Raw genomic sequence first — 14,288 nt, 5'->3', positions numbered from 1 at the left:
AATGAACAGTATGAAACTCTACAACGTAGTAATACTGCCATGGAGGATGAACTTAAATCATTACGGTCCTTGAATGAACAGTATGAAGCTGCGAGGCGTTCCAATTCTGCCATGGAGGATGAACTTAAATCATTACGGGCTTTGAATGAACAGTATGAAACTCTACAACGTAATAATACTGCCATGGAGGATGAACTTAAATCATTACGAGCTTTGAACGAACAGTATGAAACTCTGCAACGTACTAATGCTGCCATGGAAGATGAACTTGATTCATTGCGAGCTGTGAATGAACAGTATGAAACTCTGCAACGTACTAATGCTGCCATGGAAGATGAACTTGATTCATTGCGAGCTTTGAACGAACAGTATGAAACTCTGCAACGTACCAATGCTGCCATGGAAGATGAACTTGATTCATTGCGAGCTTTGAACGAACAGTATGAAACTCTGCAACGTACTAATGCTGCCATGGAAGATGAACTTGATTCATTGCGAGCTGTGAATGAACAGTATGAAACTCTGCAACGTACTAATGCTGCCATGGAGGAAGAACTTGATTCACTGCGAGCTTTGAACGAACAGTATGAAACTCTGCAACGTACTAATGCTGCCATGGAGGAAGAACTTGATTCATTGAGAGCTTTGAATGAACAGTATGAAACTCTGCAACGTACTAATGCTGCCATGGAAGTTGAACTTGATTCATTGCGAGCTGTGAATAAACAGTATGAAGCTCTGCAACGTACCAATGCTGCCATGGAGGATGAACTTGATTCATTGCGAGCTTTGAATGAACAGTATGAAACTCTGCAACGTACCAATGCTGCCATGGAGGAAGAACTCGATTCATTGCGAGCTTTGAACGAACAGTATGAAACTCTGCAACGTACTAATGCTGCCATGGAGGATGAACTTGATTCACTGAGAGCTGTGAATGAACAGTATGAAGCTGCGAGGTGTTCGAATTCTGCCATGGAGGATGAACTTAAATCATTAAGGGCTTTGAATGAAAAGTATGAAGCTCTGCAACGTACCAATGTTTGTGGGAGTGTTGTGAATGATTTTGCGTATTCTAATGTGGATAATATGAACGTTAAGGTTTCTGAGGATAGTACTTTTCCTTGTGAAAAAACAGTTGGTCATTGTGTTGGTGATGCTCTTAGAGTTATGGGTTGTCGAGTCGTTTCCGATGATCATGATGTGGTGTTTTTAAAATCTGGTAACGTTGGAGGTGCGATTTCTAGTAATGTTCTTTGCCCTGTGGATGGCAGCAATTCCCTGTTTGGTGGTGGAGTTGACCTCGACCGAAGGGGTGCCACTGAGGGTGCTGGTGGTGATGCGGGTACGTGTGTGCCCCCACTTAAGGTGAAGGAGGAAGTTGGCTTTCCTCTTTCTTCGGCTCTTGCCGCTTCTCGTTGTGAAGAAGATGATGCTGTTGTGTCCAAAATAAATGATGATTGTGGGTCTTTGTGCGTTTCGTATCGTGGTGGAAGTGGTGATGCTTTTGAAGGTTCTTCTCTTCTTTCAAGTCTGTCCGATGTTAATGATTGCCATCTTTGTTCTGTCCTGGCCAAGAGGGTGCTAAAGCTGAGAGAGTCTATAAGGGTTCAGGAGGAAACGATGAAGTATTATGTGGAGTCTCAAGAGGAGCTGAGAAAGTGTAATGACTTAGTTATAAAGAGACTAGAGGATGAGGTTAAAGCTCTTCGTGAAGAACTGCGTGGAAATGAGGCGTAGTCTTTTTTTTCTGTTCGTGTAAGCATCTTTGTTGCTGACAATTTTGACATGTTTAAATACGTATTATTGCTACTTACATTTTTTTCTATTGGATGTATGGTGATGTTCCTTTATTTTTACTTAAGTGCAATGTTTCGTTGCAATGTACGTTTTTGCTGCATGAAGCCTTTTTTGTTATTCAGTGAATCAACATTTACTTCTGTGTAATTTGCCATTTCTAATATCTGACGGTGGTGTGGCGCATTGTGTTTCTTATCACTGTTGCACTCTTCTGTTTTTCCGTTACTCTTATATTTGTTAACGTAGGTGTCGGGGAAGGGTTCGAATGCTTGTTTTTTCTTTCAAAATCAGTTCGTGGCGGTTTACCACTGAATCTCCAGTGGAACAGTATGGTCAAACTGCCTCTATTCTGCGGTGGCAGCATTTTAGTGCTATTGGAAGGCGTAATATTTGCCTTTCCTCCTGTCTCTGATGCTTCTGGTGATGAGGTGGTTTTTTTTTTGGGGGGCACCTGAAAAACGGTGGACTGATCGGGTGATTGATTGCGTTTGTGCACTCGGTTTTTTGCCCCGTTGATGCGGCATGTGATGGCTTGTGCTTTTGTCGTATTACATATGTTCACGGGGCACGCTGAGTGCGACATATTGTGGTAGTACGCCCAAATTCTTGCGCTTTTAAATAATAATAATAATAATACCACGCTGGTCGGGAGAAGTTGTCAGATATCTTTGCACTTTATAGTCATTTGAAAAAGGTGTATATGTATGTTTAACACTCCTCTGCTTTTTTTTTCGATGAGCACCCAGTAACCCTATTGGTCATATTAGAGTAACCTCATTTTGTAGGTGCATTCAAATCTTTCGTTGGCAGTTGTTTGTTGTCATTGGCGTATTTGTTTCAAAGGTGCTCTGAAGGGAGGTGAGAGGATATATATATATATATATATACGTACAGAGAGCGAGCTAAGGGCATTCATTTTATCAACGTCAGCTTACCGGAGAGTCATGGAGGCTTCTGTTGGAGTGGAGGTGGCATGGTCTTCCGAAATTGTGGGTAGCCCTCAGGTGGGCGGTTACTTGCAGCTTGTGAAGCAAGCGCAACCCGTGGATGTGGCGTCTGACGCGGTTCCGTCTAACACGAGTGATCTGGTTGAAGGAATGTCTTCGTCGACCTCATTGTCGTCCGTGGAAATGATTACAACACAGCACACGAGGCGTTTCGACGGCGACGGATGGAAGTGTGTGCTTGACAACCACATGGTGGCACTCTGTGACGTGTTTGTGAAGGATGCCGCTGCTGCATGTGATGTGCCGTTGGAAAATGTCGCACTGCGGGAGCTTCGACTTGGCAGTTTGTACGTCACATTTCACGTCACTCACGACGCGGATATTGACGAGGAAGAAATTCAGCAGCGTGTTGATTTGTACCCGTTTCGCGAGGTGATGCGCCTCTATGCAAATCGTGATGCACCACCTGACGGTGTTGATGCGTTACTCAAGCGCAATGCAGAACTGGAGGCAGAAACCAAGGCGATGATCGCCAGATTGAAGGATGAGAATGATAAGCGGATAGAGAAACTGATTCGCGATCATGAGAAGGCGCTTAAAGATTTGCAGGAGAAGGTTGATGAGAGGGAGCGGGAGTTGGTTGGTATCAACAATGATCTTGAGGCATTACTGCAGCAGATGACGGAGCAGAAGAACTCTCTTGAAGAGGAACGGAAGAAGGCCATTGAGGCCATAAAGCGGGAGCGGGCGCGCAATGAAAAACTTGCCCACCGTAACAGCGAACTCGTGGCCGCGATTATTCAGGAAAATAAGAAGGAGATGGAGGCGAAGGAGCGTGAGTTTGAGGAACAGCTCCTGGAGAAGGACGTTGTTATCGAGAACTTGCGCGCCAAACTGCGCACCAAGAACGAAGCTACTAACGGCGATGTGCCCCATGCCGGTCGCTCACCGATGTCAAATGCCGACCCTGATCGGGCGGAGGAATTTGCAAAGCTTATGGGGCGGATGGAAGAGATGGCAATAGTGCTCGAGAAGACTCAGGAATCGGAAACGGAAGCGCGGAGTGAAATCCAGAAGCTGTCGGAGGCTCTAAAGCTCTCTGAAGAGGCTCGGCAATCTGATGCAGTTATTTATGAGAATAACACACTTGCACTCAAGCAGCAGCTACAGTCGTTCTGGGACACAAAACTCGCTGAGGATCATCAGAAGCGGCAAGAAGAGTCACGTGCACGCCGCGGTGCCAGTGGCGTGAGGGGGGAGAAGACGAATGAGACAATTGTAAAACAGTACGAAGCAGCACTGGAGAATATCATTAGGACGCTCCAAGACCGTCTCACAATACTGCGGGAAGAGCATGCATCTTTCATAAAAGTCTCCGAGAAGGAGACCATAAACGAGCGGGACATCCTCAATGAGAATGAGGCGGAGAGCCAGCGCGTCAGGCAGACGTTCCGTACCGTCTCTTTGACATTGCAGCGTGTGTTCTGGGGTACACGGGACGACGAGGTTCCTCCGCTAATTACAGAGTTAGATAATGCGGCGGCCTGTTCAGAGAAATCGAGAGCTTCTGTAAAGATGACGCTGGCGTTGCTGGACTCGCGCTTGCAGTCTTTTGTTGAGCAGAAGGAGTGGATGGAGACCCATCAGCAAGCCCTAGAGGAATTGATGACATCGTTGCGAACGTTGAACAAACGGGCGTTTGAGCGTCAGCTCTCTCTTATGAATGAACAATCGGCGAGGTTGCCTTCTGCTCCGTAACTCTCGCGCCCAATGGTGTTTTGAGTGACGGGCGGTGCCAAAAACGGGGGGAGGGGTGGAATGTTGCTGCGCTCTGACACTTCCAATGCTGTCCAGAATAAGGTTGTCTAGAGAATGAATGATTTGCTTGAATAGTAAAAGAAAAAAGAGATTGATAAATGTGAGGAGAGTTAACATGTATCATTTTGAGAGAGGGCCCTCGAGAACTTATTATTTTCGGCCGACGATACTGTGGTGTAGAGGGAGATGGGGTGCCAACAGGCCACGTATTCAGTTACTGTTGTGTTTATTGGTGACGACTTGGAGTGTCGGTACAGAATGCTCTCTTGTGTGCGTCTGACGTGTGTGCAAGACTCTCATATGGTTAGGAGAGGCGATGTTATGCGTGGATAGGCAGGTCCCAGGCACACTCCGCAGGAGTCATTACCTCGTACGATTGTGCTGCTTTCCCCCTCTTTTTCCCTTACTTCGCCTTTTCCGTTGGCTAATCGGTGTTGTACCTCTTATTTTTATTTTTCTTGCCGGTATTCACACCCTTCCATCGGTCAGTGTATTCGTGAGACCACAGCGACAACCCACTTACTTCCCCTGTAACGAGGAGGAAGGTGGGAGTGAGCACAATAGAGCGTTTCGGCGTTGCACTTGTTGTTTACGTGGTGCAACAGCACGTCAAAAGGGAATAATGAGACGAGAATGGGAGACCAAGGTGGAAAACGAAGAAAAGAAAAGGGACACAAATGGGAAGGAAGAAAGGGAACGAAGCATTGTGCTTTCGCGTTGACCGGCAGCGAGAGGTGCGTGAGATGTAATGGGAATCAGCACAAGTACCTCTTGTATGTGTATGTAACACAAGTGATACCTTTTTACCTTTTTTTTGAGGACGGGTCCAATGTTACCAAGTTCTTTCGCAATCAGCTTTTCCGCTTTATTTAGCTGTAGCTGGTTATTATAAGTAAATATGCTTACTTTTTCTTCTTCGTCCATGTGTTGTTAATACGGCATATTTTTCGAGTGCCGCTATCATTGCCAATTTGCACCTGCAAGGGTTCCCTTCCGTCGAAGCGACCGCTCTTTATTCTTCGTTCCGCTGCTTTTATGCCTCTTATTGTCACGTCAACATTGCTGTTTATCTGTTTGTTGTCACCGGTGTTCGTGCGTCTCACGTTTTGGGACTTAGGATTTTTTCTGCCGAGGACTTACCAACATAAACTTGTATTTTCAAGCACAAGCTGACGATGCCTTCATATCCGCCACGTGACGAGTACCGCCGTGTTCGCAAGAACGAGGGTGCTAAGGAAAAGGGCCAGGGTGCTGAGAATGAGATCCGTGTGACTGCGAGGCCTGGAAGCCGTGGTTACATCACGTATGCGTTAGCGCTCCTACGTGGTGAGGAGGGGAAACCGAAGTATGACTCCGTGAAGATCAGTGCTATGGGTGCTGCTATCCGCAGCGCGGTCGGCGTCGCGGAAGTGCTGAAGCGCCGTGTGGCTGGCCTTCATCAGACGACCGAAATCTCGTCTGAAGTTATCCACGACGAGTATGAAGGGATTGGTGAGAAGAAGGACAAGATGGAGGTGGAGCGGAAAGTTTCAACGATTCTTATTACGCTGTCGTTGAAGCCGCTGGATGTGAACCACATTGGTTACCAGGCCCCGCTTCCCGAGTCTGAGGTGAAGGAGGAAGAGGAACGGGACCCCGTGGAGCGTCGGCGTGGTGGCCGCGGCGGTCGCGGTGCTGGGCGAGGTGGCAGCCGTGGTGGTCGTGGCCGTGGTGGCAACGACCGACGGGGTGGTGGCAATGAGGAGTAAGGCATCAGAATCGATTTGTTTGAAGTGCAGCAAAGGGAGATATATGTGGTCTTTGATGTTCGTTAAAGCATGAAGCTTATATGAGGGAGGGAGGTGAGGAGGAGGGAGAAGAAGTGAAAAGAAGGATATATTAAAAGTAAAGGGGCAAAGTGGGACAACATAGCATCAAGATATAGCAGTGAGGAAGGGAAAAGTGCAAAAGGAACAAAAGGTGATAGCTAAGGATCAGAGTGAGAGGCCCTCATACCCCTTTACTGTGTTGGTGGCCGTGGAGAACCGCTCATACGCCGCGAGTACACGCTTATCTACAGACCTAACGGGTTGTGAATGTAAGAAGGTCAAAAGGAGAAAGTAAAAACGGAAGGAAGAAAGGCCGACAAAACTGCTTACGAGGATGAAGCGGAGTCTATGCTCGCCGTCAGGTTTGGTTTTCCACCAACAAAACACAGGCAAGAAAGGAAGCGCAGGATAGAAGCGATTGAAGTTAAGAGACGAGCTCTGTGGTAGTTGTCGTGCAACGCTTGGCAGTGTTGGTGGTAGAGTTGATGGTTTTGCCGTGTCCCTTCTTTCCTATGGTTCCTTTGTCATTTATTTCGCTCATACTTTATTTTTATTTTCGCAGATTTATTTACTTAAGTGGGTGTAAAACATTATAAAGTAAAATAAGTGAAAACGCCGGAGTTCCTCAAGGTGCACGATTCGTGTATCGTCGCTCGAATACCTCATTTGTGAGGGGCGAGGGCAGCATTTGACTGCTGAACCACACGACCAGGACAGGGAAGGATGGACTAAAAACGTGACTTCGATTAGTTGGTACGAGTGGACCGCCGCCGAAAAATTCAGAAAGAGGCTCCAACAATAAAATGCAGGTATTAGTTTGGCTGAAAAAGAAGAGGTGCCTCAACCACGAGCCGTTATCGTTCTTTGGGTGCTCGAGGGACGAATCGTTCCAGCGCTCCTCCGCCCTGATGGGGCGTGTGTCAACTGTCAACTCGTCCAAGCGGAGCGGTGGGCTCCGTCACGGACATTTAAGCGTCAATTACGTGATTAGCGAACAATGAGTTTTGTTGGGATCAAGTGTACAACCCTGTAGGAAGAGCACCAGTACCACCTTGGTGGAAGCCACGATAAAGGGACCGGGACCGTTTCTATGGTGAATGTTTCAGTGATGTGTGGTGTGGCAGATTTTTTTTTGCTTTGGTTGTGTGCCCGTGCGTGTTAGGCAGCTACTGTTTTAAGTGTTTCTGGCCCGTACTCTGGTGTCTTCCTGTCCACCACGTGCGGCTTACAGACGTGTGTTTTGTTCTATCCTCCACGTACGTCAAAATTTAAGTGGTACCGAGCTTCTATGAAAAATATGTTGCCTCTCTTTCTTGTGCTACGTTTCATTGTTTACCGCAATCCCTTCCATTTTTTTTTATATAAATATGCTTTGCAGGAGTAACTCGGCCTCTTGTTGACTCGCCTTTCCACAAGAATACATATATTTGGGTATATAAATAAAAGCAATATATATTCAATACACATTAATCGCATTAATAACACACCAAGGTAAACCTGTATTTTCAAGCACAAGCTGACGATGCCTTCATATCCGTCGCACGACGATCGCCAACGAACCAAAAACGAGGGTGCTAAGGAAAAGGGCCAGGGTGCTGAGAATGAGATCCGTGTGACTGCGAGGCCTGGAAGCCGTGGTTACATCACGTATGCGTTAGCGCTCCTACGTGGTGAGGAGGGGAAACCGAAGTATGACTCCGTGAAGATCAGTGCTATGGGTGCTGCTATCCGCAGCGCGGTCGGCGTCGCGGAAGTGCTGAAGCGCCGTGTGGCTGGCCTTCATCAGACGACCGAAATCTCGTCTGAAGTTATCCACGACACGTACGAGGGTAATGATGATAAGACAGAGAAGAAGGAGGTGGAGCGGAAAGTTTCAACGATTCTTATTACGCTGTCGTTGAAGCCGCTGGATGTGAACCACATTGGTTACCAGGCCCCGCTTCCCGAGTCTGAGGTGAAGGAGGAAGAGGAACGTTCCCAAATCAGTCGTGGGCGTGGCGGTGGTGGTGGCAGCCGTGCTGGTGGTCGCGGTGCTGGGCGAGGTGGCGGCAGCCGCGGTGGTGGTCGCGGTGCTGCTGGCAGCCGTGGGCGAGGTCGCGGCCGAGGTCGTGGTGGCACCGGCGGTGGTGCGCATGGGAGTCAGCGGGACGGCAGCGATTTGGGTGAAGGCAACTGAAGTGGAGCATGTTCGGTTTACGGTGCCACTTTGAGAAGTCACTGTTTGTTCTATCTTTTAACCCCACAGTTTTTGTCCCCCTTGTGTTGTGGTTGAGGGAATGTTTTTTTTTTCTGTTTTGTTTGTGAGCTAGGGATAATAAGGGCTTTCATGCCACTACGATTGTTTGTTTTTCTCGCTTTGGCTGTTATGACCATGCCTGATACTGAATACTTCAATATTTTCATATGCTTGATGTGCTCCCACTGGGGTTAGGTGTCTTGAGGTGTGAGGGGGGCGAACGCTAAGAAAAAGGGAAAGAGGTGAATGTAGAGGAAGAAAATCGGAGTTTTATGCATTCAATGAATTATGCGTAAATATTTATACATATATTTGTTTCTGTGTTGGTCGGATCTGGTTTCTGTTTTTTTTTCTTGTTTGGTTGCCTGCTGCGTTGCTGTGTCCGGCATTATCTCTTCTGTGCAAGGAAAAAACAAGAAGCCTTTCCCTCCTTTTTTTCTTTTTTTGCTGTGTTTCTGTTTCATGATTCTGAGCACTGAACCACCTCTCTAGTGCAGTGTGTTTGTTGAGGATTATCCACAACTTTGCTGCTTGGAGCAGGGAGACCGCAGTGTCTGCTTGGAGGTGCTTCACTATATTACCATCCCCCACCAGCTAGCTTTTGGGGGAAGGGTTTTTTTTCCTCTTGAAGCGTAGACGAAGAAGGTATAAAAATAATGATACGCATTTTGGGTATGGTTCCTTTCTTTCCGTTGCTTGTCTGCACGGGTGTTCGGGTGATGTTGCTGATGCTGGTGCCTTCGCGGTCGCGTGTAGAACCCTTCACTTGGCATTTAATTTTTTGTATACATCAATAATGATTTCTCTCCTCTTACTTCTCCCTCGTCTTCTTTTTTTTTTTTAAATTGACTTCCACTGCTGCTTTTAACTTCCGCATGTAGGTGATTGTTGTGTTGGCGGGGTGTTCTGTAGAAGACAAACTGAGATCAGAGGAACATGATAACCGGCCTTTTCTTCCTTAATAAGCATGGCGAGGTTATTATTGAGAAGGAATTCCGTGAGAAGGTACCCCGCTCCAGCCTGGAAGACTTCTGGTGCACCTATATGACTCCATTGCGTTCGATTGAAGAGGCACCCGCTGTTATTACGTACAGCCGGTTTGCCTTTATTCAAATCCATCGTAACGATGTCGTCCTCCTGGCGGTTGCAACAAGTGAGTGTTTCCCCCTATTCGTGATGGAAGTCCTAGCGCTGGCCGCAAAAGTGGTGCAAAAGTACCTCAAAGTCATCTCTGAGAGCACGTTGCGTGAGAATTTTTCTTTGGTGTATCAATTGCTTGTGGAGCTCATTGACAATGGATACCCACTGACAACTGAAATGCACGTGCTAGAGGAGTTGGTGCTTCCACCGTCGTTAGAAAATGTGTTTCGTAGTGCTCTGGAAGCACCAGTAGCGATAAAGCGGCGCCATATGGGTTCCCGTGCCGTACCGTGGCGGGACCCTGCGACAAAGCACTCATCAAATGAGATTTTCTTCGATATAGTGGAAAATTTGGATTGCATAGTCGATTGTGAAGGAAATGTGGTGCAGAGCGCTGTCCGTGGTGCCGTGGAGGTGAACTGTCGCCTGAGTGGGCTGCCCGAAGTCATCATGCGGTTAACCGGCATCGATTGCATCGAAGACATTGCCATGCATCGGTGTGTTCGACGTAGCCGTTACGAGGTCGACCGCATGATCAGTTTTATACCTGTTGATGGGAAGTTTACGCTGTTGCAGTACCGCTGTAAAATGCCCAATAGTGTGCAGGTTCCCTTCTATGTTACACCGCAAATTACTTTTAATGCCAGTGTTGGTCGATTTAACTGTATGGTGGGGTTCCGTGGTTCTGGTCTCGCAGCAAGGAGCAGGGAATACGAGATTCAGAAACTTATCATCCACCTTCCCCTTCCGCCCCAGACAGAGGCGGTGCAGGTGCACAGCATCTCACACGGGAACACGAACTTTAAGAAGGCACGTAACATGCTGGTGTGGAATGTAGGGTCACTTCATCGTGGCACGTGCTCACTTAGTGGCGAGTTTACGTTTGGTACGGAGAGGGAAAAGGAGGGACTAGCGCCGTGTACAGGAGGCTCTGCGTTAGTTGAGTTCAGCATCCCAAACTATCTACTGAGTAGCATCCGCGTCGACAGTGTTCAGGTGTTGAATGATTTGACAAAGCCCTACAAAGGTGTCAAATATGTTACGACGGCTGGGAGGTTTGCCGTGCGGACAATTTGAGGTTTTCTCGCCTTCCCCCTCCCCCCATTTGTCCTCCGCCTTTATGCAAAAGACTGCTCTTCAGAGTACTTCTTGTTGCCAAGCCGACTCCCTTTCCCTCAGCATTACTGGGTGCCGTCGCGCACCTTACGAGCAAATTGACTGCGACTACCACTCTAAGGAAAGTTTGTTACGTCCGTTGCTGTTGTTGGTGCGCGAAGACTTACGAACAGGGATGTCGTGTTATTTTTTTTTGTCGCACGCGTGTGCTCTTGTTACTGCTCCCTCCCCTGTTCCTCACAGGTGTCCAACCGTTCTTACAAGAGCTTGTACATCTCTTTTATTCCCTCTTAATTTACACTTAATATCTTCTTTGGATGAAGCGTGCATTATTTCGCCGACAACATGGTGGAGGAAACGCTTGATGAAAAGTTCCAACGACTCTCGAAGACGTTAGGGGTAAAGGCTACGCGACCAAGGATGTCCATTCAGACTAAGTTAGATCTCTACGGCCTCTGGCATCAGGCGACGGGTGGGTCAGTCAAGACTCCCAAACCGTCGCGCGTGAATGTTGTGGCATCGGCCAAATGGAATGCACGCAAAAAGTACGAAAAGTTGAGCAAAGATGAGGCAAAGAGGAAGTTTGTAGAGCTTGCGGAAAAGGTAGTGCCCCCGTCGAACCTGTAGAGGGGAGGGGGAGATACTGTCAGAACGGAGGCGGTGTTGGAGACGGGGATACTCAAAGGCATAACGGTCCTCGATGAAACGGTGCACGGCGTTGTTGTGTGCGCGGTGCCACACTATTTATTGTGAAACTTAAAGGAGGTCTTGTTGGGCTTTTTAACTCCCGGTCGAAGGAGAACGTGGGTGCAGGCTCAGAAAAGGGCGCCGAACAAGTTATCGGCACACGTGACCTCGATGACAGAAGTAGAAGGGCACTTTGTCACCAAATTAAGCGGTGTAGGGGGGGGGTGGAGAGAAACAGGCGGATTACACAAAGGGAATAGGGGTGACGAGAAATGCGAGAAGCCGAATTGTGTTGTGTAAAATTCTGTTATGGGGGCTTCATCGCGTTTACGCTGGCAAATACCTGCTTAATCTACTTTTGTTTCGCATCTCCGCGTGTCTGTTGTTCCGGTGCCTATGGTCCCCTCTTTCTTTACTTTTTGTGCCTCAGTTTACCCTAAATAATGATCTTTATAACCGGTTTCCGTAACTGCGCAAGCACCACAAAATTTTATGGACTTCCATCCATTTGCGATGGGTATTGAGGACAAGAAAAATCCCCGTGTACATGTGTGCATAAACTCTCTTATTTCTTACTTTTTCTTGTGTTTCTATGCTCTACTGCTCAGACGTTTTAGGATTTTCATATTTGTTTCCCCCTACACGTTTCCGGACGTGCCCTCAACATTAACAGATCAAGATGGCTGAGACAAATATACGTGCAGAAGAGGTACGTGACCTCACGCGGGTGGAGCGCATTGGTGCCCATTCTCATATCCGCGGTCTCGGACTTGACGATGCCCTTGAAGCACGTATGAGCAGTCAGGGAATGGTCGGACAGGTCGAGGCGCGCCGCGCTGCAGGCGTCGTAGTTCAGATGATCCGTGAAGGAAAAATTGCTGGTCGCTGTGTCCTCCTTGCTGGCGGCCCTGGTACGGGTAAAACGGCTATTGCGATGGGAATGGCGCAAGCACTGGGTGCTGAGACGCCTTTTACGATGATCGCTGGAAGTGAAATATTCTCACTGGAGATGTCGAAGACGGAGGCGTTGACGCAGGCATTTCGCCGTAGCATTGGTGTGCGTATTAAGGAAGAGACGGAGATGATAGAGGGCGAGGTCGTGGAGATTTCTATTGATCGACCGTCTGTCAACCCAGCGGAGGCAAAGGGCCGCACAGGGCAACTTGTGTTAAAGACATCCGACATGGAGTCTACCTTTGATCTTGGATTGAAAATGATTGAGAGCCTCCAAAGGGAAAAGGTACAGGTGGGTGATGTCATCACTATTGATAAGGCAACAGGTCGTGTTAATAAGCTTGGTCGTAGTTTTATTCGCAGCAAGGACTACGATGCTATGTCTGCGAACACTCGTTTTGTGCAAACCCCTGAGGGTGAGTTATCAAAACGAAAAGAAGTTGTCCACACTGTTACACTGCACGAGATTGACGTGATTAACTCCAGGCAACAGGGATTTCTTGCTCTCTTTGCTGGTGACACGGGCGAGATAAAGCACGAGGTACGTGAGCAGATTGACCAGCGAGTAGCGGAGTGGCGTGAGGAAGGGAAGGGCGAGATTATTCCCGGTGTTCTTTTTATTGATGAAGTTCACATGTTGGATATCGAATGCTTTTCATGGCTCAACAGGGCTCTTGAGAGCCCACTTGCGCCTGTGGTCGTCATGGCCTCCAACCGTGGTATCGCCCGTATTCGTGGGACACAATACAAAGCCCCTCATGGCATTCCCATCGACCTCCTGGATCGGATGGTCATTATAACGACTAAGCCTTACAGTGAGGCCGAACTAAGCAAGATCATTCATATCAGATGTGAAGAAGAGGACGTGGAGATGGATGATGAGGCGGTTGCGCTCCTCACCATGTTGGGCAAAAGCACGTCCCTGCGTTATGTTCTTCAGCTCATCACGACGGCAAGCCTCGTCGCACAGAAGCGCCGATCTTCAACCGTGTCGATTCATGACATCAAGAAGGTTTACTCCTTATTTATTGATTTGCGCCGTAGCGTGGAACTTCTGCAGGAACATGAAAAAGACTTTCTCTTCGGTGAGGCAGACCGAGGGGCGGAGATGTCTTACGGTGCGCAGTGTCAGAATGAAGAAGAGCAATGATGTTTCCTTTTCTCCAGGGAAAGAGAGTGGCGTGAGTAGAATGGCAGCACATAAAAAGAAAAAAGATAAATATAGAGCTTTGTGGCAGCAATAACCCAATATTGTTTTCGTTGTTGTTTCTTCTTTTCACCACGGGGAGGATTTTCTTTTTCTGTACGTGTGCAGATGGCGGAGGGAAAAGGGTGCTGCGGGTGAAAAAAAGTTGGCACTTCCTTCGTGTATCTGACCACCTACAGTCAGAGACAGGTGGTGAAAGGCGACAAGAGAGAACGGCAGTCCTCGGTAAAAGAAAAAAAACAATAACTGAATAAAGGAAATCGTGATTTATTAAAGCAGTGGAGAGGGCGTTTACATCACTTTTTTTTCCTTACCTCTTTCTCTATCTCTCCTGTAAACGCAGCGATCTTGGTGTGTCTTAAGTAATTATTTATACTATTTAGTCCCCCATCCATTTTGTTAGGAGTGTGGCACTGCTTCGTATTCCACAGATATGCTGCACTGCATCTCCTTTGGTCCTCCCTTCCCTTCGCTTTTGTGGGCTGCATTGGCACCAGCGGTATATCATATGGGGACTCTGTGACACGCAATTTCTCACTTTTTTCCTAGATCATTTTTTCGACGTTTTCCTCGTG

At 47.7% G+C, this 14,288-nt stretch overlaps 8 protein-coding genes across 8 annotated transcripts; 7 read left to right on the top strand and 1 right to left on the bottom strand.

Moving 5' to 3' along the window:
- Positions 1–1,957: 1,957 nt before the first annotated feature.
- Positions 1,958–2,383, bottom strand: TbgDal_IV1990 (hypothetical protein, unlikely; the record flags this gene model as incomplete). The annotated part of the gene is made up of 1 exon (XM_011774482.1): positions 1,958–2,383. The coding sequence occupies one exon, from the start codon at positions 2,381–2,383 to the stop codon at positions 1,958–1,960; it is 426 nt and encodes a 141-aa protein (XP_011772784.1).
- Positions 2,384–2,744: 361 nt separating this feature from the next.
- On the top strand, positions 2,745–4,505 carry TbgDal_IV1980 (hypothetical protein, conserved; the record flags this gene model as incomplete). Its single annotated transcript, XM_011774481.1, has 1 exon — positions 2,745–4,505. The coding sequence occupies one exon, from the start codon at positions 2,745–2,747 to the stop codon at positions 4,503–4,505; it is 1,761 nt and encodes a 586-aa protein (XP_011772783.1).
- A 376-nt stretch (positions 4,506–4,881) lies between these two features.
- TbgDal_IV1970 (T. brucei spp.-specific protein) lies at positions 4,882–5,286 on the top strand (the record flags this gene model as incomplete). The annotated part of the gene is made up of 1 exon (XM_011774480.1): positions 4,882–5,286. One exon carries the CDS (start codon positions 4,882–4,884, stop codon positions 5,284–5,286), a length of 405 nt encoding a protein of 134 aa, XP_011772782.1.
- Positions 5,287–5,740: 454 nt separating this feature from the next.
- On the top strand, positions 5,741–6,313 carry TbgDal_IV1960 (hypothetical protein, conserved; the record flags this gene model as incomplete). Its single annotated transcript, XM_011774479.1, has 1 exon — positions 5,741–6,313. One exon carries the CDS (start codon positions 5,741–5,743, stop codon positions 6,311–6,313), a length of 573 nt encoding a protein of 190 aa, XP_011772781.1.
- A 1,582-nt stretch (positions 6,314–7,895) lies between these two features.
- On the top strand, positions 7,896–8,549 carry TbgDal_IV1950 (hypothetical protein, conserved; the record flags this gene model as incomplete). The annotated part of the gene is made up of 1 exon (XM_011774478.1): positions 7,896–8,549. One exon carries the CDS (start codon positions 7,896–7,898, stop codon positions 8,547–8,549), a length of 654 nt encoding a protein of 217 aa, XP_011772780.1.
- Positions 8,550–9,545: 996 nt separating this feature from the next.
- Positions 9,546–10,826, top strand: TbgDal_IV1940 (adaptor complex AP-3 medium subunit, putative; the record flags this gene model as incomplete). Its single annotated transcript, XM_011774477.1, has 1 exon — positions 9,546–10,826. One exon carries the CDS (start codon positions 9,546–9,548, stop codon positions 10,824–10,826), a length of 1,281 nt encoding a protein of 426 aa, XP_011772779.1.
- A 384-nt stretch (positions 10,827–11,210) lies between these two features.
- Positions 11,211–11,492, top strand: TbgDal_IV1930 (acyl-CoA binding protein, putative; the record flags this gene model as incomplete). The annotated part of the gene is made up of 1 exon (XM_011774476.1): positions 11,211–11,492. One exon carries the CDS (start codon positions 11,211–11,213, stop codon positions 11,490–11,492), a length of 282 nt encoding a protein of 93 aa, XP_011772778.1.
- Positions 11,493–12,231: 739 nt separating this feature from the next.
- TbgDal_IV1920 (ATP-dependent DNA helicase, putative) lies at positions 12,232–13,656 on the top strand (the record flags this gene model as incomplete). The annotated part of the gene is made up of 1 exon (XM_011774475.1): positions 12,232–13,656. The coding sequence occupies one exon, from the start codon at positions 12,232–12,234 to the stop codon at positions 13,654–13,656; it is 1,425 nt and encodes a 474-aa protein (XP_011772777.1).
- Between the last annotated feature and the right edge of the window lie 632 nt (positions 13,657–14,288).

Source organism: Trypanosoma brucei, chromosome 4 (assembly GCF_000210295.1).
Source record: "Trypanosoma brucei gambiense DAL972 chromosome 4, complete sequence".
In the NCBI taxonomy this organism is placed as follows: Eukaryota; Euglenozoa; class Kinetoplastea; order Trypanosomatida; family Trypanosomatidae; genus Trypanosoma; species Trypanosoma brucei.
Note: the sequence above shows the minus strand (reverse complement) of the source record. Positions and strands in the feature narration are given on the sequence as shown.